The sequence below is a fragment of the Muntiacus reevesi genome, chromosome 12 (assembly GCF_963930625.1).
Source record: "Muntiacus reevesi chromosome 12, mMunRee1.1, whole genome shotgun sequence".
Taxonomy (NCBI): Eukaryota; Metazoa; Chordata; class Mammalia; order Artiodactyla; family Cervidae; genus Muntiacus; species Muntiacus reevesi.
This window is the reverse complement of record NC_089260.1, coordinates 15843962-15868738: the sequence shown is the minus strand read 5'-3', so window position 1 is coordinate 15868738 and position 24777 is coordinate 15843962. Positions and strand designations below refer to the sequence as shown.

Below are 24777 nucleotides of genomic sequence, written 5' to 3'. Positions count from 1 at the left end.
TAAACTCAGCTTCTGCCTTTGGAGTTAGATTAAGGTAGAGATGACAACATTAAAAAGCAAGAGTCCCACAGAACTGGAGAAAAACTTTACAAAAGCACATCTATATAATAGGGGATTAATATACAAAATATACAAGGAACACCTACAACTCAACAATAAAAACTGTCCAATTTAAACATGGGCAAAGGACTTAAACATATATTTCTCCAAAGACAATTATAAATGGCCAGTAAGCACTTGAAAAGACGGAGGTGTGTAAGGGGGCTGCATGAAACAGGTAACAGGGATTCAGAGGTACAAGCTTCCAGTTACAAAGCAAGTCAGTCATGGAGATGTACATTCAGTATAGGGTATACAATCAATAATAACGTAAAACCTTTATATGCTAACAGATGGTTACTAGACTTATCAAGATCGTTTCATAATTTAAATGTTGAATCACTATGTTTCACACCTGAAAGTAATAATATTGCATGCAAAATTACTTCAAAAAAATCTCTAATCATTAGAGAAATGCTAATCAAAACCATAGTAAGATATAATTTCACATTCAATATGATGGCTATTATAAAAAAAGGAAAACAACAAGAGTTGGTAACGATAAAGAAACTGGAACCTTTCTGCATTGCTGATGGGAATAGAATGATGGTGCAGTCACTGTGAAAAACAGAATACAAATTTCTCAAAAAATTAAACATAGAATTATTCTATGATTCAACAACTCTACTCCTATGTATATACCCAAAAGAGCTGGAAGAATGGACTGAAACAGATAATCTGCACACTCATATTCATAGCGGCATTATTCACAATAGCTAAAAGGTAGAAATAATCCAAATATCCATTGATGCATGAGTAGATAAACAAAATGTGACATTTACATACAATGAAATGCACTCTCCCTCTCTCTCTCTCTCTCTCTAGTCAGTAAGTCGTGTCCGACTCTTGCAACCCCATGAATTGTAGCCTGCCATGCTCCTCTGTCCATGGGATTCTCCAGGCAAGAATACTGAAGTTGGTAGCCATTTCCTTCTCCAGGGGATCTTCCCCACCCAGGAACTGAATCACGGTATCCTGCATTGCAGGCAGATTCTTTACCAACTGAGCTATGAGGAAAAAACAGAATGAAGGAAGGAAGGAAGGGAAGGAGGGAGAAAGAGGGGAGGGGAAGAAATATAGGCTACAGCATGGATGAATCTTGAAAACTTTATGCTAAATGAAGTATGTCAAATACAAAAGGACAAATATTCAATGATTCCATTTACATATGGTATCTAAAATAGTCAGATTCATAGGAACAGAAAGTAAAATAGTAGTTACCAGGAGCTGAAGGGAGTAATGGGAGTTACTATTTTAATGGGTACAGAATATAACATTTCTGGAGAGTTATAATACGAATGGTGGTTAACAGCAGCACAATGATATGAATGTACTTAATGCCCCAGAACTGCACACTTAAAAATGGATAAAATGATAAACCCTATGTTAGGTACATTTCACCATGATAGAAATTAAAATAATAGTGATTTTTAAGGTGTTGTGATACAGCTGAAAGAACCCTGAATCAAGAAAATGATAATCAAGTTGAGGTACTGATATTAACTGTGTGCTCTTAACTAAGTAATTTGACCTCACTGGGATTCAGTTTTTTCAACTTTGAAATAAGAAGATTGTAATAGATGATGTTGGTGTTTCTTTTCAGTTAGAAACATTTCATGAAAGAATATTCCACACCAGAAGAACCAAAGCTGAAAATCAGGCTGTTGCTACTTAAATGGAAATAAGAGATTTAACATCTCAGTTACAACTTAACAGTTACATCTTACATTCTGTCACAGACAATGCTAATCACAAAAGCAGATAGATTATAATAAATACAGGTTTGGAAACAAAGGAACGAAAAATATCTATCTCGAGTAACATTAAAAACACCCAACTCTTATGCTTCTGTGGCCTCAAACTGGGCAGTTGCACAAACACTGTTTCGAGTCCTGTGGGGTGGGTTACTTACTCTGTTTACTAATAAATGTAACAGGCATTTTTGTTTTACTTGATGGGCCCAGCTTCCATTAAAGCTAAAAGCACTTATTCATACGGCAGAAAAATGGCTGCTTCAGTTTCCATATCAGGGAAGCAAATGATCAGTGATCTGCCCCATCTCTCCTCATCAACACCATGAACCTGCTAGCACCAAATCCTGTATTTCCTATTTAACACTGAACTCAAACACAGATTCCACAGAAGTATCTTCCTCCCACAAATAAACTGCTCAACAACTTCACTAGCCAAAACCATGATACCTTTGGCATTGGGCTAAGTTAAGAATGGATACTTAGAGGAACCCCTAACCTTGTAAAGAAATATGTGTTTTCCCCCATTACTACGAGTATGAAAATGGCTCATGATATAAATCAGCAAGCAATAATTACGAAGAAAGAAGAAACAAGAAAACAGATTTCGATTCAATATAAGAAAGAGCTTTAGAACTGCCCAAAATGACTTTGGCTGCCTCAGAAAGTAGCTAACTCCCTGTGCATAAAATGTTCAATCATAGATGACCATAAATCAAAGCTATGCCATAAATATGACTCAGAAATTTACCTAATACCTAATATTTCACCTAACCCTAATAACTCCAATTCTCTGAGATTAGCAGCACAATAATATCTATTTACTATTAATTGCTACTAGGAAAATTCATATTAGCTATACTATCATAACCAGCCTCTCTACACATGGAAATCTGTATTAACTATAAAGCAAGAAAGCATATTGAGCTTTTAAAGATAATTAACAAAAGATAATGTAAACCTTCACTCCTTTCAGGTAAGGTAGGGATTAAGGACTTTGGAATTAAATAACCCTCCGTGAGAATCCTTGTCTAGGTACTGTGTGACTTTGGACAAGTTATGTAACCTCTCTGAGCTTTAGTTTTATAAGAGAGAGCATCAACCTCACAGGTTGTTAGGAAAGCAATGTTAAACTAATTACCTAACACTCTATAAAAAAGTATAGTATTCTCTTTCAACTCCTACCCATTCTTTGATAACCTGCTTAAAAGTTACCTTCTCCATGACTTTCTAAGCCATTGAAATTTTTCACTGAACTTACAGAACTTATTTTTGAGTAAGATCATTTTTGAACCCACAATTATAGGAGAAAGTGAACTCAAAACTGTATTATGGTTGTAGTTTAACAAGCTGGATCAAAAAGAAATGGGACTAATGAATATTTGATTAACTGCTTAACTATTTTTAAGTGTTCATATGGAAAATGTAGACATCCTCATTTGTGTATAAGCCTAAAGTAACTTTCCAAATTCTTCCCCCACTGTATTCATTTACAAATTTAATGAACTAATAACCCTTACTGTTTGGACAACGTTGTCACCTAGAAGCCTCTACACCCTAACTAGCCTCTCAAGAATTGGATATCTAACTGGTTCAGCCATTAAAGCCCAATTCTAATGTCACTTCTGTGAAGTTATTTCTGAGGTCTTAGACAAATTTTCTAATTTCTTTAAACAAGACATTCTGCTTAAGCCTCAATTTTGTAGTTTAATGACAACTGTTTTCACATGTGTCTAGTGTCCTTCCCTACTAGATTGCAAGTGTTTATGGTGAGGAGATATCTTTCAACTTCACTATAATATACTGTATTGTTTCCTCAATCCCAACACTTAGTACACTGCCTATCAAAACACAGAAAAATATTTAATGACATCAAATGTCCCCTAATACAACTGAAATGTCTTAAAGGAAAGGAAAAAAATGACAAAGGAATAAAAAAGAAATTGACACAAACTTCAAGTACTTATTTTTAAATTAAAACTGCAGATCAAGAATGTGTAGGTTGTCAATGTTCATGTAATGTAACACTGTATACTGACAAAAGCAAACAGTCTAAAAGTTACATTACACAGGATAGATGAATCTCAGAAATTTAAAGTGACAGAGCCACCAAAAAAGGAATATATGTTGTATGATTCCATTGACATTAAATCCAATATATGCTACTAAAAATCAGGATAATGGCTAATACTGGAGGAAGATGGAAGAGAGAAGCTTTCAGGATGCTGATATTTTGTTTCTTGAGCTGGTTACCAAGCACTCACTAGAGTTATGAAACACCGTAATATGTGTACTTTTCTATAAGATACTAATATTTCAGTCAAAACATTTAAAAGAGTTGAAATGTATATCATTTTTCTGTTTTAAGAAAAATGGCAATGCTAAGAATACATCTAAAAGCCTAAAATTGTCATCACTGTAGAAATTTTAAAAATAACTATGAACAGTAGACCAATGCTTAATTCTGCTAGCAATAACAATGCTGATACATTATTGCCCTTTAATCAATCACTTATTGCCGTTTTTTAAACAACTCATAACTGAAAAAAGTGAATATTTAATTTAAATGCTCAAAATTTATCCCCTTAAATATTCTTGGGTCACTGTTTTTGTCACTACATCCTACACATTTTAGTCCTGTTCCAAGAAACTAAAAGAACTAGTTTACCTGATATGAAATAATAAAAAAGGTTTTCTAAAGCTTTTTTTAATAAAGCTTATTTTTACATGTTTGAAAACTATGTAATATAGAATGAAAGATACAATATAACCAAAATATTTTGGGGAAAAAAAATCTAACAAACTAAAGTTTTGTAATAGCTTGCTCATTGAGATTAAAATATTTTATCATGAATATTTGGAAGATAACCTTTTCTCAATGTTACTTAACTCACATATTTTTAAAATTACCAAACCTAATTAAATATTATTAGTTTCAAGATTCATATAAAATTAACATCTCAATTTAGAAATATTTTAAAAAGTATAAACTATTTTGCTGACTTAAATAAAATCTAGATTTACATTACTAACATACCAAGTAAAAATTTTTCAGTGTACTATAAAATGCCTTTGTTTTAAAAGCTATGGCCTGTAGTGAATATGCTCTTCTCATTATTGCATGAAATACAAACAGAGCATCATAAACATGCCTTAAGAAATTCTGGAATGTGAATTTTAAAAAACCAAAGAGCTTGCATTATCTGAGGAAGGGAGAGACTGCAAATGGGAACAGACTTGACATAATCCTCACTCCCTGCAACCATTAAACAAAATTCTCAGTTCCCCTATGATTTCTATTTCAGAGAAGTATTATATATTTTATCTGGTACTTTATAGGCTTCATTTATCTAAAAGATATATCTCAACTTACTGACTTTTATATTGATTACTTTCCATTTAGAGCTGCTAAAAATTATAGTTTATTTTGTATTTGCTAAGGAAAACAACTTAAAGAAACTATTTCAAAACAACATACTTTTGTAAAACATAGCAAAAAATAGCACTGAAATAATCGAGAAGTGGTCTTAACTGCACGAAAGCAAATCACATCCAAATAAATATTAGCATTCTGTGATCTCATGCTTTGAGTATTTAATTGGAATATTTTCATTCGGATGTCAGCAGATATATTTTAAACCAAATTTGGCAATATTCAGAGTAAAATCCTTAAAATCAGTACATATCCTTAAAATAAGCCTTACCTATTTAAATATTCATCTTTTTTCATATAAAGTCTATAACTCACTTTGGAAATTTTGGCTGCTTTATTTTTAAAAACAAGTATTTTCTACAGTAAATGCTGCACTGTATCTAATAAAATTTCAGTGTCATGGATAATAAATCAGCAGATACAAGAATCTATTAAAGTTAATATCAACTTTTCAACTGGGACACATCCCATGGTGTTTTGTAACAGATCAGAGTATATATTTCTTGGATCAAATGCAACATATAAACACCAATACAAAGCTGAAAAGTGCAACCTCTCACAATATAATAAGGGCCATATGAGGCATACGGATGAGGCATTATATGCAATATGAGGCCTAAAGACAAAACTAATCAAGAAAAATTAAAATAAAATCATTTAACTGGTTTCAATTTATAGAAAAACAGGCTCCAAGACTCAGTTAACTTTAAGTTCTATATCTTTTCAATTTTCTGAATCAATAGGCAAATTCCTTTGAAAATGTTATCATTTACTTTACAAATTTCATTTTAAAAGTTATGTATTATTCAAGGAAATATATTTTTTACAAATCAAGTACTTTAAAGAAATCAAATCTATTTTTTGAAAGGTATGTTGCTTTTCATAAATAACTAATGAAAATAAAATCCTACAATAATAAGCTTGCTAATTAGGATAAAAAACCAAAGATTCAAATAATTGAAGCAATCCAAATTTTAAAATATAGAAATATTTCACTAGAATATAATTTCATATATTTTCATCTTATTTCATACAGTTAAACAATCATTTCTTTAACATTAAAAGCACTGCTTTCAATTAAAGGAAAAAAGGTATGATTAGTAACTACTGACTCTCTTCCTATAAATCTCTTTTAATTCAGGAAGAACGACCTCCAAATAAAGGAATCCAGTACTAAATGAAAGTAAGGGCTAAAATCAGTTTCTGCCCAAATGCAGTGACTATACACAGACACATCAAAAATACTAGATTTATGTCATAAGAATAAATGACATAACCACTTTTCTCAGTGGTTAGGAATATACATGAAATTGGTATTTAGTTGAAATACCTTGGTCTTGTTAATAATTTGCAAATTTTAAAAAAATTTTTGTATTCTCTCATTTAAAACAAAAAAAACTTGCCCGTGCAGTCCTATATAATGTGAAACAGCAATACTCTACTATAGCTGCAACATGGACTGACAGTTTTTACCCCAACAACAGTCATCTCTACCACAAGTACTATAAACTAACAGAGTTCAGACATTTAAAAGAGATTTCTAACATAACAGTTAAAAAAAAAATGAAGTATTAACTTCACATATTTTTCTAAAGTTTTGTATAAAACTAATACATTGGCATAAGACAGATGTGATTGCTTTTTTCCCCTTCTAACATAAGTGAAAATTATCATAAACCACACTCTAACATAATACTCACCAGCATGTGGGCAGTTTCAGAAGTTTTCCATAAAGAGCAGTGCTCAAAGAGGGAACAATTGGTACAGGTAAGCAGTAAGATCCCCTACAATCCAAAGATGTCAGTCCTGCCTGGAAACCAAATATCTGCAACAAAAAGAAAAGACCCAAATGTTCACAGAGACAAAGTTTTAATAAGCACAGGATGAAATACGTCAGTTTCAATTTGCTCTACAACAGCTGCACACTAAATGTGTTCCAATGTCTTTTTGCACTTCCCAAACATCAACATTTTCTTTTATTCACTTTGACATTAACTAAATCAGAATTAAGAAATTTAAATATATAGTGTTTCTTTCATACCCCTGAGAGATTATTGTTCTTTTGATCAATTTTAAATTTCATATTTTATCTCTATACATAATTCTCACTTAGCATTTTACTGTCTGCTAAAATGTACATATTCTGTTAAGACAACTGAGTACATTGTGCACATCACAGATATTAACATTAATAAATTACTGTTAAACCATTTTATGCCTCAAAGAACATTAACTACAACAAAAACAATCTTAAAAGTATTTTGCCTTCAACTTACAGTGTGCACACACAAAAGAGATATCCAAATATATCCTAAAAAATGCTACATCTTTTCCCTTTCTTTTGTGAAAATGATGGGGTGAGGTTTTTCACCTCAGGAAATTTGGTAAATGGCATGAATTACTTTTTATATGTTTATACTTAAAACAAGTAGATCACACTCAAAAAAATATAAGCATTCCCTGAAATTCCTGAACACTACATTGCCTTAATAGGAAGAATCCATGTAATATCACATTTTACATGAAACACTGCAGAGAACTGAATATGATATCTCTTCTTTCACTATTTTCAATAAGGTAAACGTTTCAAACTGGAAACACAGAGATACAAAACGAAGTTACTGTTCTGAACAACAACATGCAAAAGCAGTTTAACCCCAGATTTTATCTTTCATTACTATTTTTTATTCCTTAAGTTTATCAAGCACTAACTTTCTTACCTCTTGGATTAATATTAGCTCCTAAAATCTACAGTTAAACATATTCAAAACACCTCAAAAACCAATTTTCAATAAAAATACTTTTCATTTAATGAATATAAACTAATAATTTCTTAGAAAGCAGTATTAAACTACTTTCAAACAGTTTCAAAAAGCTATTGTGTTATCATTCATCAAGTTGACAATATCAAATCTTTTCCTGTAAAGTCAGTTAGCAATAAAGTAATTTTTTGGAAAACAGGCAAGAGAATTTCACATTTTCAAACTGAATTTCAGAAGACCTACTTAATTGCTATGAAGAAAAATGAAAGTGATATCCCTATTGATTCCTATAAATCCCACTATTAACCAAGATACAAGAAAGTATTGAGAAGAAAAAAAGCATGTTTCGAATATTTAACTGACCAACTTTAAAAATTAAGTCACTCCACACTTAATCTCTTTGAAGACTTGCTCTAAGAAACAATATATGCAAAGAACTTCTAGGAACTGTACAGTTTCAGAATTTCACATTTCCTCTGAAAGACCCAGTATTTAAAGGTTTCTTTAATTTATAATTATCAATACCACTTGATACAAAGTATAATTATTAAAACAATGCCCAACTTTCAAATATTTCTAAAGTACAAATCATGGTAAAATTTTCTCAAACTAGATTATCTGTGTTCAACTAAGAACTCTCTCAAGCTACTTTCTAATATTCTATAAATGTCCCAACAGTATAAGCACAGATGCTATCATTAATGTATTCAGATGAAAAATGGGTGTTGAGGAGATCCCCTGCTGGTTGTTTTAAGAACTGCAAAGAACTTTAGAGAAAGTCCTGCAGATTATTCAGTAATTTTTTTAAGCTTTTACTATATTTACGTACTACCCAGAGAGGACTTCAGGTAATACTCAAGTATAAACTACAGTGAAAAAGGGCCTATCTACCATATCAAAAATAATTATTTCAAAATAACCAATTTTCAACTCTTTTAAATCATAGCAATAAGACGTGAAGATTTGCAATAGCTACATAACCAAATAACCTGGCAACAACACTTGGCCAAGATTACAAATACTTTATCCAGAAAAAAGGAAATCAGCATTGTATGAATTGAGGTTGTTTTCACCAGGACTGTTCATAAACTTAGAAATATAATAAAAACACTTAACACTGCAAACCAACAGGTTGAGGCAAAAAGAATGTATGAAGCAATTAAGTGCAACTTCTAACAGAAGTCTCAGCTGAAGTACCAACTTGAGAAAGATGACTTATATACCATGTTAAATGAAAAGTTAAACATGTACTGCCATCTCTTAAAAAATTCTATTAGAGAACAATTGAACTAAATCACCTCTTCTTAAATAAGGGAAAAATGAAGTCTAAAAAGCACAAAGGGCTTCTTCAGAATTACCTATTGCTGGAACACAATTTCACTCTGCCTTACTTCCTCACCCTACCCCTTCCTTTCCCTATCCAAAAATATATGGTTGATTCTCGACTTACTCTTAAAGGAAAAAAACAATCTTATCACTACCTCTCCCCTCCAACCATTAGTGAAATTCTATTTCTCATTTGGCATCAGCAAAAGTCTTAAAAGAGTAGGCTGTAAAATGCTACATTTTTTTCATTACCTACTCATTCCTTAAGCCCTCTAAATCTAGTTTCTAGTCATGTATTCACTGAAACAAAAACGAACTTTGGACTGAAACTGATACCTTATGCAAAAAAACTAAGTATTTTCTCTTAATTTTTTTTCCAACAAAATTTAAGTGAGGAAACAATAAATAATAAGAAATTTTTTTCATCACCCAGATTTTTTAAATGAATATTGTCATGCTGTCACCTAAAGCATTAATGAAATAAAAGCCTTCAGAATACAGAAGGATGCTTATAACTCAATAATAAAAAGACAAAAGAACTTCATTTTAAAATGGGCAAAAGATTTTAATATTTTCCAAAGAATATATACAAATGTCCAAGAACCACAAGAAAAAAAAACTGCTCAACATCATTAGTTACTAGGGAAATGCATCAAAACCACAAGAAGACACCAGTTCACAATCATTAAGATGATTAAAATCAAAAGGACAGTAACAAGTGTCAGTGAGGATGTGGAGAAGTAAGAACCCTGAGCCACTACTACCGGGACAGTAAAACAATGCAAGAATCCCTCTGAACAAAAAGTTTGGCAGTTCTAAAAAGGACAGACAGCTCCACACCAAGGTAATGAAACTTGTGTTTACACAAAAACTATAGAGAAATGTTCATAGCTATCTTATTCGGAACAGTTAAATACTGGAAATAACACAATGTCCACCAACCGGATAAATGCATAAACAAAATATAGCACATATCCATACAATGCATTATTCTCTCATAAAAATGGAATAAAGTACTGATACATGTGACAACATGGATGAACTGTGAAAAACACTATGCTAAGAGAAAAGAAGCCAGTCACAAAAGACTGAACGTCGTACGATTCCATTTATATGAAATATCCAGACTAGGCAAATACATACGGAGAGCAGATCAGTGTTTACAGAAGGTATGAGGAGTAAATGGAGAGTAAATACTAATGCTTTCTTTTTGGGAGGTGACAAAAATGTTCTGGAACTAGATAGTGGTAATGGTTGCTTTAACTCTGTGAAAAGACTAAAATCACTAATTTCTATTCTTTAAAAAAGGTGACTTTATGGTATTCAAATTACCTCAAGAAAGGTATTTAAAAATGAAAAACCTTATTACATAACTAAAGTTTACATGAACCATGACCCTCACACTAGTCTCACTGCACCTCCCCCCGATCATGCCTTGATTTTTCAGTTCAGAATGCACCCCGCTCTTTTGTTACACATTTATAAGCCCTTTTATATCTGAACAATCTTTAGCACTATTTTATCTTTTAATTTACATAAATGGCATCACATTATACATACTATTATGTTTCCTGATATTCCCACCAAAAAATATGCTACAGAAAAATATTCATGTGGGTTTTATAGACCTCAAGTTGTACATATCTGTATACACAAAAATTTCTCTAAGACAAGGGTCAATTAACTACAGCACACAAGTCAAATTCCAACCACTGTTTTTGTACTACCTACAAGCTAAGAATAAGTTTTATACATGTACATTTACAACTGATTCGTTGATTGGGAACACTAAGTTAGTTGAAACTCCAATTAGGTGAAATGCTATCCCAAGAAAAAGAATTTCCTTCTCCTCATTAGTAAAACTATATTACAAAAACAGAGTCCTATCCTGCATTTTTAATTCTGTCAACTCAAATGCATGGAAATTTGTTCTCTTATTATTTAAGTACCTATTCAGCATCCTAAATTTTGCCTCATAGCCCACAAAGCCTAAAATAGTATCTTTACCTTCAAAGACAAGTCTGCTGGCCACTACTATAGTATATATATTGAAAATTGGAATGGATGTGTGTTTTCAAATCTTTTACATCCTGCAAAATCCAAATGATACCAATCATACATCTATCAACCATATATGAAAGCACAGTTCCTTGAAATCTCCAGGGAAAGTTCTTTACTTGATGTCAAATATTCCCAAATCCAACAAAATCAAAGGGTTTTGATCCTACTAGAACTTTCTTGATCTCTTTGAAGCATCTGCCATACCTGACCCTTATGAGTAACAAAGCCTTGTGTGTCTGTGTGTGTTAAGTCACTCAGTCGTGTCCGACTCTTTGCCACCCTATGCGAAAAGGCCTTAATTTTATGTATTTTTCCATAATCTACAGAATGCTTTCACTACTTTATTTTTTATATGCTTCAAAACTCAGGTGCCTTGCAGTCTCTTAGCTACTTGATTCCACACATATTCAAAGATAGGTTTAGCATTTCAATAAAGAAGACTTAATAAGACATATGAAAGTTCCACCTGTATGTTTCCTTCCATGCCAACTCTCTCAATTAATAAATGTCATTACATGAAGGGGGAAGAATATACTATCTTCTCAAACAGTCAATACACTCACATTTACATATACAGATTAAAACTTAAGCATGAGTATTTAATTGAAAATTAGAGTTTAAAATGCCAAACACATGAAATAGACATTTAAATCCTTCACTGTAGTATTTTAAGACTGTAATAGTGAAAATCAACCTTTGAAAACTTCCTCAAAGGTTACAGTAATCATCCCAAAGTAACATGAACTGCTATAAACTTTATAACAAATTGGTATTTTTAGCCAGTTCCAAACAGTCATAAAACTAAAAGTCTCTACCAAATCCTTAAAGTTTTAAAACATACTAAGTCACTGAAGAAGCAGCAGAAATGCAATTAAATTTTTTAAATGCAATCAAACTGTCAGGTTCAAGGCTTTATTTTTTAGAGTATTCAAAATTCTTAACACCAACGAAAAGTTTTTCTACATATACTATGCCCAATACTAACGTCCTGGGACATTTAACTTATCCATTAGAGCTGGAGTCAAACTAACTAAAATATAAACGACAACTAGATACAAAGGGAGTGAAGACCTTTTCCCAAAACATAATCTTATCTGGACTACAATTAACTTTTACAGCTTCCTGGAAGTTCAAGTGAGCATTTAATATATTACCAATGACTTTTATGTCAGCATGAATGACAATCATACTGGTGACCAATAGTTTTAGAGATGATTTTCCTTGAGGATGGGGCATGCCTAACTCATTTTTAATGCTAAGTGTCTGCAATGCAGAAAGAACGCAGCATTTACCAAATGAATGAACCCCATGTAAGTTTAATACCTTAGAAAGAACTGCCAAAATTACACTTGCTTTGATAAAACAGGCAGATATTCTTAACAAAATAATCTGATATTCAAGTTGTGCCAATACACCTCAGTGTATTAATTTGGGGAATAAATGAAAAAGTACAAGTGCAATATATTCTCTATGTATATAACTTTCAAAAATATTTTCTACTACTCTACATATGACATAAAACACTTGTAATAGATCATTACAACAATGGGCCCTAAAGAATCATACTATCCTGTGTTTACACCTCTTTGAAACATAATACTGTCAACTCCTCTATCAAGGGAGTAGAATTTCTTTCTCCATCATCTTAAAAATCAGCTTTCCATAGACATCTAAAAAACATGTTTTCCCATTATACATGGTTTGAAAACAATCAAATTTTAATGTCTTAAATTTAAATATGCCTGTAGGTGATATAAAACTAGTATCTTTAAATTGATTTCTCTTTATAGAGACACAGATATTTAAGAACTTTAAAACATCAAACTATCAAGTATGAACTAATAAAGTCAAGTCTATTATTGCAGTCCTCTAATTTTCATACTTTACAAAAAATTTAGAGCATTTTTAGTACTTATTCTTGAATTAAACTTGGCAAAGTTTCCTTTAGTCCATAAAAGAGAAATTAATTAGGTATATGCTATCTCTACTTACATTACACATGTCTGTTTGCTTAGTAAAAACACTTATTACTCAAAATTTGAGTTTATCTATTTGTAAGTACCTATGCTGTGAAAGTGCTACACTCCATCTGTCAGCAAATTTGGAAAACTCGGCAGTGGCCACAAACTGGAAAAAGTCAGCTTTCATTCCAATCCCAAAGAAAGGCAATCCCAAAGAATGCTCAAACTACCACACAGTTGCATTCATCTCACACGCTACTAAAGCAATACTGAAAATTCTCCAAGCCACACTTCAACAATACGTGAACCGTGAACTTCCAGATGTTCAAGCTAGTTTTAGAAAAGGCAGAGGAACGAGAGATCAAATTGCCAACATCCACTGGATCATCAAAAAAGCAAGAGAGTTCTAGAAAAACATCTATTTCTGCTTTATTGACTATGCCAATAATGTCAATATGCTTTATTGACACAGCCTTGGACTGTGTGGATCACAATAAACTGAGGAAAATTCTGAAAGAGATAGGAATACCAGACCACCTGACCTGCCTCTTGAGAAACCTGTGTGCAGGTCAGGAAGCAACAGTTAGAACTGGACATGGAACAACAGACTGGTTCCAAATAGGAAAAGGAGTACATCAAGGCTGTATACTGTCACTGTGCTTTTTTAACTTATATGCAGAGTACATCATGAGAAATGCTGGGATCGAGCACAAGGTGAAATCAAGAATGCTGGAAGAAATATCAATAACCTCAGATATTCAGATGATACCTCGCTTATGGCAGAAAGTGAAGAAGAACTAAAGGGCCTCTTGATGAAAGTGAAAGAGGAGAGTGAAAAAGTTGGCTTAAAGCTCAACATTCAGAAAACTAAGATCATGGCATCTGGTCCCATCACTTCATGGCAAATAGATGGAGAAACAGTGGAAACAGTGTCAGACTTTATTTCTTGGGGCTCCAAAATCACTGCAGATAGTGATGGCAGCCATGAAATTAAAAGACACTTACTCCGGAGAAGGAAAGTTATGACCAACCTAGACAGCATACAAAAAGCAGAGATATTACTTTGCCAACAAAGGTCTGTATAGTCAGGATTATGGTTTTTTCAGTGGTCATGTATGGATGTGAGAGTTGGACTATAAAGAAAGCTGAGCATCAAAGAATTGATGCTTTTGAACTGTGGTTTTGGAGAAGACTCTTGAAAGTCCCTTGGACTGCAAGGAGATCCAACCAGTCCATCCTAAAGGAGATCAGTCCTGGATGTTCATTGGAAGGACTGATGTTGAAGCTGAAACTCCAGTACTTTGGCCACCTGGTGTGGAGAGCTGACTCATTTGAAAAGACCCAGATGTTGGGAAAGATTGAAGGCGGGAGGAGAAGGGGACGACGGAGGATGAGATGATTAGATGGCATCATCAACTCAATGGACATGAGTTTGGGTAAACTCCGGGAGTTGGTGATGAACAGGGAGGCCTGGCGTGCTGCGGTTCACGGGGTCACAAAGAGTTGGACACAACTGAGCAACTGAACTGACTGATACTGGCATGTATTACTTATTTATTTAAAAATAAGAGAGAGAGAGAGATGGAAGAGCTGAACAAAGTCTCCAACAATTTACATAACTTGATGTAAGGGGCTTCCCTCGTACTTCAGCCAGTAAAGAATCCGCCTGCAATGCAGAAGACCCCAGTTCCACTCCTGGGTCGGGAAATCCACTGGAGACGGGATGGGCTATCCACTGCAGTATTCTTGGGCTTCCCTGGCGGCTTACCTGGTAAACAATCCGCCTGCAATGTGGGAGACTTGGATTCAATCCCTGGTTTAGGAAGATTCCCTGGAGAAGGGAATGGCTACCCACTCCAGTATTCTGGCCTGAAGAATTCCATGCACTATACAGTCCATGGGGTCACAAAGAGTCAGACATGACTGAGCAACTTTCACAATGTGATTTAAAGTAATAAACTTTTTCTTTGCATTAAGAAATTAAGATGGATTGAATAAGAGGAAAATGACTAAAAACAAACCCATTATACCCACTTTGCAAAACACTGTCTCACATAAATATTCCCTTGAAAGAAATTATGAATTTTGTAAAACATCCTTAGTTTTAAAATTTCTCATTGCTTATAATCAATGATAAGTACAATCTTCAAAAGTTTTAATTACCATTATCTTATAAATACCAAGCTATTAACACCAAATAATTGAAGAAATCTTTAATGCAGGGACATCTTTTTTTATGGTAATTTTACTGAATAATGAATATATATGTATACCTTATTTAAATCTCATCTAATATGGTCCTAATTCTGTAAAATTCCAACTCCAAAGAAAAAAGATTTGATTCTCCCAAAGCAAACCACATATTAATACACAAGAAGATTCACTTTTCATACCTTAAGGTAGCAATGTGCATAGCAATAATGAAGCAGATTATCAGAAGGCTGAGTAAGGCTGCTGACCACATGCACCAACTGTTCAGCATACATCGGCACAGAATGTTCCAGATTAATTTTATCCACCAGTATCTGAACAGAAGGCAAAGGCCGAAGAGACTGGAAGTTTGTAGTATTCATGAAGTTACTTGAGTTCTGGAAAATAATAATGATCACTTTATATTTCCAGAGAGGTAACTGGTATGTCATGTCCTCTAGACACTTCAGGGTGACACATAATGTAGTGACATCAAATTATCCTAGTAACAATGCCTTCCTGTAGGACTCTCTTACCATAACCAAACACCTTCTATTTTTAAGTACTCAATTTGTACCAATATTTAAGAAAAAGAAAAAAAGATTTCAAAGAAGTCCTACTTACTGCAGAAATTATCAATGCCCTTTTAGCTAGAGCTTTTTATTTTTTCAGTCAACTAGAATACTGAAACTAAATGCCTCAGTACATTGAAAGTATTTTCTTGACCAATACAGTATAGTAACGCATATATATGGAATTTAAAAATATGGTAACGATAACCCTATATGCAAAACAGAAAAAGAGACACAGATACACAGAACAGACTTTGGGACTCTGTGGGAGAAGGCGAGGGTGGGATGTTCAGAGAGAACAGCATTGAAACAAGTATACTATCAAGGGTGAAACAGATCACCAGCCCGGGTTGGATGCATGAGGCAAGTGCTCGGGGCTGGTGCACTGGGAAGACCCAGAGGGATGGGATGGAGAGGGAGGTGGGACTGGGGATCGGGATGGGGAACACATGTAAATCCATGGCTGATTCATGTCAATGTATGGCAAAAACCACTACAATATTGTAAAGTAATTAGCCTCCAACTAATAAAAATAAATGCGGGAAAAAAAAGTATTTTCTTAACTTGCTAATTTCCCCCCAAATTCCAGATATGGCAGAGCCTTTATCTTCTTTCTTTTTATTCACATTTAGATGACTAAAGGACTAAGTGGACTACTCTAGACAATCTGAAAGATGTTGACAATAAGCAAAGTTTGTAGGACAAAAAATTTCTGGTCCATATTATATCTACTAATAGTAAACACGCTAAAGGCTCATGAAGCCCTAAGAGGCTCAAGGTAGGTTTGGTATTTTTAGTGTTACAGAATCTTTCTAAGCTTCGGAGTACATACAGATAAACTTTCGGAGTAAATACAGATAAACTTCCACATATCCAGGGTATGAAATTGATTAGCAAGCCATCAACTCTGGTCCTTGAACTTATTTCCATACCTGTAACTCTCAATGAGGAACAGTATGAACCTCCAGCAAAAAGTATGTGAAAATATCTGGGAAGAGCAATCTGTTTTGTCCGTCTTTCATCATCACAAGAATAGGGGAACCAACTGGCATTTAGCAGGCATTGGCTAAAGACGGTAAGTGCTATGTGACACTTCTACAGTCCAAAAGGTCAATAGAGCCATTACTGAGGAACTGTGCCTAAAACTAAGCTGGACATACAATTCTTCTTTTCTGACTCACTAATAATTTGTAAACCATCATTTATTGAGCAATTACTATATTAAGGGACTTTATTTTGGATTACTGAAATATAGGAGCCCCTGGTGGCTCAGACAGTAAAGAGTCTGCCTGCAGTGTGGGACACCAGGGTTTGATCCCTGGGTCGGGAAGATCCCCTGGAGAAGGAAATGGCAACCCACTCCACTATTCTTGCCTGGAGAATCCCATGGACGGAGGAGCTGGACAGGCTACAGCCCATGGGGTCATAGAGAGTCGGACACGACTGAGTCACTTCACTTTCACTGAGATATAATATACAGTAAAGCATAGAAATTTTAAACATACAGCTCAACAAATTTCCATGTGTGTTATCACCACACTTCAAGCACACTAGTAGGGCCCCACCAGGGGTGGCCAATATTCTCACCTTGATCATCACAGATTAGTTCTGTTCATCAACTTCACTTGAACAGAATCACACATAAGTATATACTTATGTCTATTTCTTTCATTCAACATATCATCTGATAACTATCTGTTGTTCACTCTTTGAGTCGACACTTATCATATGGAATGACTATTTTTATCTCTACTCATAACTCTTGCCTTAAGTTCTACATTTATTGATTCTAAAATAGTCATTCATCACTTCTCAGCCTTTTGGCTAAGATCAAATGTAAGATAGTCATTCTATCCTTCCTTTGGTTAGCAATTAAATGGTGTATCTTTTTTCATCCTCTTTTTTCTAGCTTGTGTTACTGGTCTCAGTTCCAGAATTTCACTTTGTTCTTTTTTTAATAGAGTGAAATCTTTTGAACTCTAGAATTCTAGTTTTTTGTTTCTTTCTTCAACTTATTAATCATAGTTACTTTAAAATTCATGTCTGTACTAACATATTTTAATTTTTCTCCACTAAAATTTTCCCAGATGATCTCTTTACCCAGAAACACAATGAATAAATTACCAGTGGCTGATAGAGACCAAATACACAAAATGAAATTAATGCATCTTAGTTCTTTGCCATACCTCCACAAGCTCTTCTTATTTAAAGTTAGGACAATTTTTAATTCTGTAATCAGTATATCACCATGAAAAGAAATATATCCCCCAAAGTAATAAATTAAAAATAACAGATAATACCTTATATGTATATAGCAGACTCAGAAAGCAATTCATTGGTTATGTACCTAAAATATTAAGCATCTAATAAGTGTTAACAAACACAGTAATAATCATTGGGATCCTACTATGTGCAAAATGGTTTAGACACATTATCTCATTGAATATTCTAAATCATTCTAGGAGCTAAGTACTTTGGGGGAACTGTTAGTGCCAGCACTCTGGCAATCTTAAAATCCATGTAGACCACAAAGTAAGGCTTAAACCACAACAGACCTAATGGCAGAGCATCCTGTGATATTATCAAAACAGGGGAAAATAAAACTGCTAGAAGATCATTTCTCGCTCAATTTCTCATCTTGAGAAATGCTGCTACAGGCAATTTTCTCAGTAGCATCCCTCATTCAGGGGCTGTCCATCTTTCAGAGTACACCGTAAGGCTCTGTAACTGCTTGGCTGCAGCATGGAGCCGAATCCCTGTCAACAGGGCACCTCCCATGAGTGCTGCAGGCCAGGCGGTGCCCTAGATTCAGGGTTGTCCTGAAAGGGACAAGATGAGCTGACACGATTGCTGATTTGCTTTTGCTGTCTATGCAAGTAATTAACTATCTTAATCCATCTGGGACTTTTTGCTTCTTTACTGGATGACCTGCAGCCAAAATGAAAACTTAGAATTTTCTTTTGTTTCTCAGAAAAGGAAAACAAGGCTTAGAGATCAGATATAAAGCAAAATGCTGAAAGGTGTCGTAGCTTATACATGGTCTGATATCTAGGCCCATGTACTTCAACCTTTCTTCATCGAGCTCTGGCTCGAGGTTAACCCATTTAATTATTTACATGCTGCTGTTGCTCAGTCTCTCAGTCCTGCCCAACTCTCTGTGACCTCATGGACTGCAGCATGCCAGGCTTCCGTGTCCTTCCCTGTCCTCCTGTCTCCTGGAGCTTGCTAAAATTCATGTCCACTGAGTCACTGCTATCTAACCATCTCATCTTACTTTCTAAGAATTAACAATCATAGTTACATTGCTTAACATCATCATGGATAACTATATAAAAGATATTCTCTTACACAATTTACTCTTACAATATCATAGGACCAATATGCATATATGAGAAAACAAGTAGTGAATATCAAAGTATACCTTTTCCCCCATAATAACAGGTAGCAAATGATCCAGCAAATTGAATTCAGCCATGAAAATTGTGAAAGTACATTTGAGGAGAGTAACACTTGTATGTCGAGTAGGAATATATTCCTCCAAAGATGCCACTTCCTCAGGATTCAGCATTGTTTCACTTTCATCTTTAATATCTAAAATGAAATAATAAAAATTCAATGAAAAATTATTTTTAAATAATTTTCTTAGTTAACTAAAAAATTAATTAGTTCTCCAAATTTGAAGGTCAAATTCTTTTTCAACAAGGAAGCAGCTGTAAAATAGTGCTTCCATTAACGAGAATAAATTACTTTGCTCTAGAAAATGTATGCCTTTGCTATATAAGAATGTATGTTTTATATCTGGGTCATTAAGACCTATTTTCATATAGTTCTTCTATGTATTCCTGCCACCTCTTCTTAATATCTTCTGCTTCTGTTAGGCCCACCTGTTTCTGTCCTTTATTGTGCCCATCTCTGCATGAAATGTTCTCTTGGTGTGTCTGAATTTCTTGAAGAGATCTCTAGTCTTTCCCATTCTATTGTTTTCCTCTATTTCTTTGCATTGATATGCAAATCTTAGAAAGCGTTTCTTATTACTCCTTGCCATTCTTTGGAACTCTGCATTCAGATGTGTGTATCTTTCCATTTCTCCTTTGTCTTTGGCTTTTCTTCTTTTCTATGTTATTTGTAAGGCCTCCTCAGACAACCAGTTTGCCTTTTTGGATTTATTTTTCTTGGGGATGGTTCTGATCACCACCTCCTGTACAATGTTATGAACCTCCATCCACAGTTCTTCAGGCACTCTATCAGATCCAATCCCTTTAATCTCCTTATCACTTCATACGGTACAATGTACTGTACAAATTACAGTACATTCACCATTTGATTTAGGTCATACTTGAATGGTCAAGTGGTTTTCCCGACTTTCTTCAATTTAAGTCGGAATTTGGCAATAAGGAGTTCATGATCTGAGCCACAATCAGCTCCAGGTCTTGCATTTGTTGACTGTATAGAGCTTCTCCATCTTCCACTGCAAAGAATATAATCAATCTGATTTCGGTATTGACCATCTGGTGATATCCATGTGCAGAGTCATCTCTTATGTTGTTGGAAGAGGGTGTTTCCTATGATCAGTTCATTCTCTTGGCAAAACTCTTCACTTTGTACTTCAAGCCCAAACTTGCCTTTACTCCCGGTATCTCTTGACTTCCTACTTTTGCATTCCAGTTTCCTATGACAAAAAGGACATATCTTTTTGGTGTTAGTTCTAAAATGTCTTGTAGGTCTTCAAAGAACCGTTCAACTTCAGCTTCCTCAGGACTAGTGGTTGGGCACAGACCTGGATGACTGGGGTACTGAACGGTTTACCATCCAAGCACTCAGCACAACGCCTGGCAGAGCACACACTGAAACAAGCTGCAGGAAATGAGTTCAGGAACAGACCACGCGTTCACCACATGGGGCTCCGTGACTTCACAGGCACTAACCTTTGGATGTAGGTCCGATCAGTTCTTGTTTTAAATACATCATTTGTATTTGTGTGTGTGTGTCTGAGTCACTCAGTCATGTACGACTCTTTGTGACCCCATGGACTATAGACCACCAGGCTCCTCTGTCCATGGAATTCTTCAGGCAAGAATACTGGAGTGGGTTGCCATTTCCTTCTCCAAGCGATCGTCCAGACCCAGGGATCAAACCCAGGTCTCCTATATTGCAGGTGAGATGCTTTACCGTCTGAGCTACTAGGGAAGCATCATTCAAATCAACTTGCAAGAGGCTCAGAATTAAGCAAAAACAAACCTGGTTTTAGTCTACTGTATGGTTCGTATTCATGTTCCAAGGCACAAACCACCATTTTTAAAATTCTGTGTACTGCACTGCTATCCAAGCGAAAATCAAGAGGACCTATAACAAGGCTTTTGGTAGACTTTTCCTGAACTGTTCCCAAATCTTCACTCTTTCCTGAAGAAAAGTCTTGTTGATTTGCAGAACCTACGAGAAGCCAAAATTCATATTAATATTCTAAGCACCGATCAGATACATCAAGTATGTATTTTAATATTACTCTTATCTTTTCAGCTTACACCTTAATGCCTTAAGAACAATTTTATATCAGGTAGATACACGGAACCCTGATGATCTATTTTTCTTTATGCAGATGAGATGCTATTAACAAAAAAATCAGTTACTTTAAAAAAACAACTATTCTTGTTATCTATTTAATGTTATAATATCTGCTATAAAACTAAAACGGTCATTCTTGAAAAATTATTCTCTAACATTTAATTGGCCTATACCCACTAATTCTGCACACAATACTATTAGGTGGACTGGGAAGTCAGACTCTGGAAGAAGTTGCCTTTTTACTATTTTATCTTAGAAGTTTCACTGAAAAATTGATTACTTAAGACTACAAGTTAAAAGGTGACTTGAGAGTTTTATAATTATCATGGAAATTAACAACAGGTATTAACCACTTTGAACTTTTTCCAGAATAAAATCACTATGGTTATGCTCCAAGGGTGAAAGCCAACTTCCTCAATCCCTTATCTGCCCATATATGAAAGAGGAACCAAGATTTTCTAAAGAAAATCTTGGCTCTACCTATAGGTATTTCTTTTTATCCAGTATGTCCAACACCTATATTAAATATTTGGTTTTAATATATAAATTCACTATTTTAAGTGATAACATAAAGTAAATTTAAATTGACTCATATTTATTCAAACAAAAATAGGTAAGCAAAACTTTCTAGTATTTTATTATTTTTAAAGACAAAAATTCTTCATCCACGTACACTTTTTAATAACTTTTTCAAAACTACATTTCCTTCATTTCAGAAAAAAGGCGTCCAGTTCAATCTCTAGTTTCAGTACCACAGACAAAAAAAAATTATATCTATTATTCATATATTCTTAACAAGATGACTATATACAAACATAAATGTCACAAATAAAACATACGAAGTTAATCTTAAAATATATTTTATGATACACATAAATAATATTGAATCACACTATATATTAGTTTTAAATAACATTATCATTAACATAAAAAAAAAAATCACTTTCCATAGCTAAACTAGGTATTTCTAGAGTTACCTGTCAAGATGAGGCAACTAGAAGATAATCGGAAGGACTCTTGTTGCAAATCAAAACATTTAAAACCAAGGAAAATATCCTGCTTTTGAGTCCTACAGGAGCTACTAGGTGTCCTTTAAAAAATGTCACTTCCTAAGACAACCTTTCTTTTAGACATCAGATTGTCTCTAAAACAATGAAGTCTAGAGAATTCTATTTTTTTTTTCAGTTAATGCAATTTGATTATATTGCAGTTTAAATTTAGATGCCAGTCATTTATCTAAAAGGTAAAACTGTGACTGACTTCTAGCTACATCTTTTCAGCAAGGTATTTTACCCATGCCCACCCTCAATATGTTTGGTAACTCCAGCCCCCTGAATATTCGGCTATTCTTATTAAGAGTAAAGATAATACCCAGTTAGCCTAAGGATAATGAAGGACTTGCCAGTCTGTCCAGGACAGCCAAAGGCAACAGAACCTGCACTGCCCACGTTGCCCATACATTTATACCTATCAAGAGAAAATTATTCCTCTTCTCATCAGAGGAATTGGCAAGCTACCAAAGTAGCCACTGCACAAGCAACTCCACTTTCATTCTTAAGAAGTATATACATCTTTCTGGCTTACTTCACTCTGTATAAAGTAAGCCAGAAAGATAAAGAACATTACAGTATACTAACACATATATACGGAATTTAGATAGATGGTGGCGATAACCCTATATGCAAAACAGAAAAAGAGACACAGAAGTACAGAACAGACTTTTGAACTCTGGGGGAGAACGTGAGGGTGGGATGTTTTGAAAGAACAGCATGTATATTATCTATGGTGAAACGGACCACCAGCCCAGGTGGGATACATGAGTCAGGTGCTCGGGCCTGGTGCACTGGGAGGACCCTGAGGAGTCGGGTGGAGAGGGAGGTGGGAGGGGGGATCGGGATGGGGAATACGTGTAACTGTATGGCTGATTCATGTCAATGTATGACAAAACCCACTGAAATGTTGTAAAGTGATTGGCCTCCAACTAATAAAATAATATTTAAAAAAAAAAAAAAAGAAGAAGTATATACATATATATCCCTTCTTTCTATGTATGACTTCTTTCACTAGAAACTAACCTGCTTTCTTTTCCAACTAGTCCCCTATAAAGTTTACTTGTATTTAACTTACAACTTACGAGCTTAAGTCTCTGTATAAAACCATAACTTTAAAGAAAAAAGTAGCTCTTAACACAGGAACTAGGAAGATTAAGGAACTAGAAAATTAAGCCTTAAATAGAATAATTGAGGAAACAAGAACCCTTCTACTCCAACATTCCCCCAAATTAACATTTACACTCTCTCAAAGGACCCAGATTCTAAAGGGCAATGCAGCACGATCCCTCTCTTTCATCATTTTCCATAATCCAATAACTAGAATCAATTTTATCCGTATGTCTCTAAAACAATCCTGTTGTAGTCTACATTTTCATCTATCTACTTTAGGTCCATAAAAAGATTTGGAATAACTTCTTAAATAAAAAAAGACGAAAACTATTAAAAAAAAAAAAGCATTTAAAGTAAATTAACAAGAAATAGTTTCTAAAACACTAACTACTTCCATGTAGCATAAAAAATAATTATCAGAATACTTATTAATATCAAACAGTAACAAAAGGAAAATTTATTACCTGAATTTTTCCTTTATGTCTTTTTATACTGTGGGTAAACTACATCATTCATCACAAAAATAAATAATACGAGCTCCTTTTCTTACTCTGCAGTTACTAATGCTTACAATAAGTAACTACTATCATGAACTTAAGAGTACACCAATCAAATCTGCTTTCCAAGTTTCAGAATCCACGACAAACTTTGTAAAATTATTAGTTTAATAGGCATTTAGATACCTAAGATAAAATTCAGGGCATTTTTTGATAATTTGGACTATTAGTTCAGTCACTTCATTGTATCCGACGCATTGCGACTCCATGAACTGCAGCACACCAGGCTTCCCTGTCCTTCACCAACTTGCAGAGCATACTCAAACCCATGTCTATCGAGTTGGTGATGCTATCCAACCATCTCGTCCTCTGTCATCCCCTTCTACTCCCACCTTCAATCT

At 34.3% G+C, this 24777-nt stretch overlaps 1 protein-coding gene across 3 annotated transcripts in view; it reads right to left on the bottom strand.

Annotated features, from left to right (window-relative positions):
• VPS13B (vacuolar protein sorting 13 homolog B) overlaps window positions 1-24777 on the bottom strand; it is a 763389-nt gene that overhangs the window by 644012 nt on the left and 94600 nt on the right. For all 3 annotated transcript variants that reach the window (XM_065903113.1, XM_065903114.1, XM_065903112.1), the window contains exons 13-16: window positions 21394-21585; window positions 19577-19746; window positions 15787-15981; window positions 6984-7108 (exon numbers count right to left, since the gene is read on the bottom strand). In XM_065903113.1, the coding sequence (XP_065759185.1) occupies window positions 6984-7108; window positions 15787-15981; window positions 19577-19746; window positions 21394-21585 (682 nt within the window). The remainder of the gene's footprint in view (window positions 1-6983; window positions 7109-15786; window positions 15982-19576; window positions 19747-21393; window positions 21586-24777) is intronic.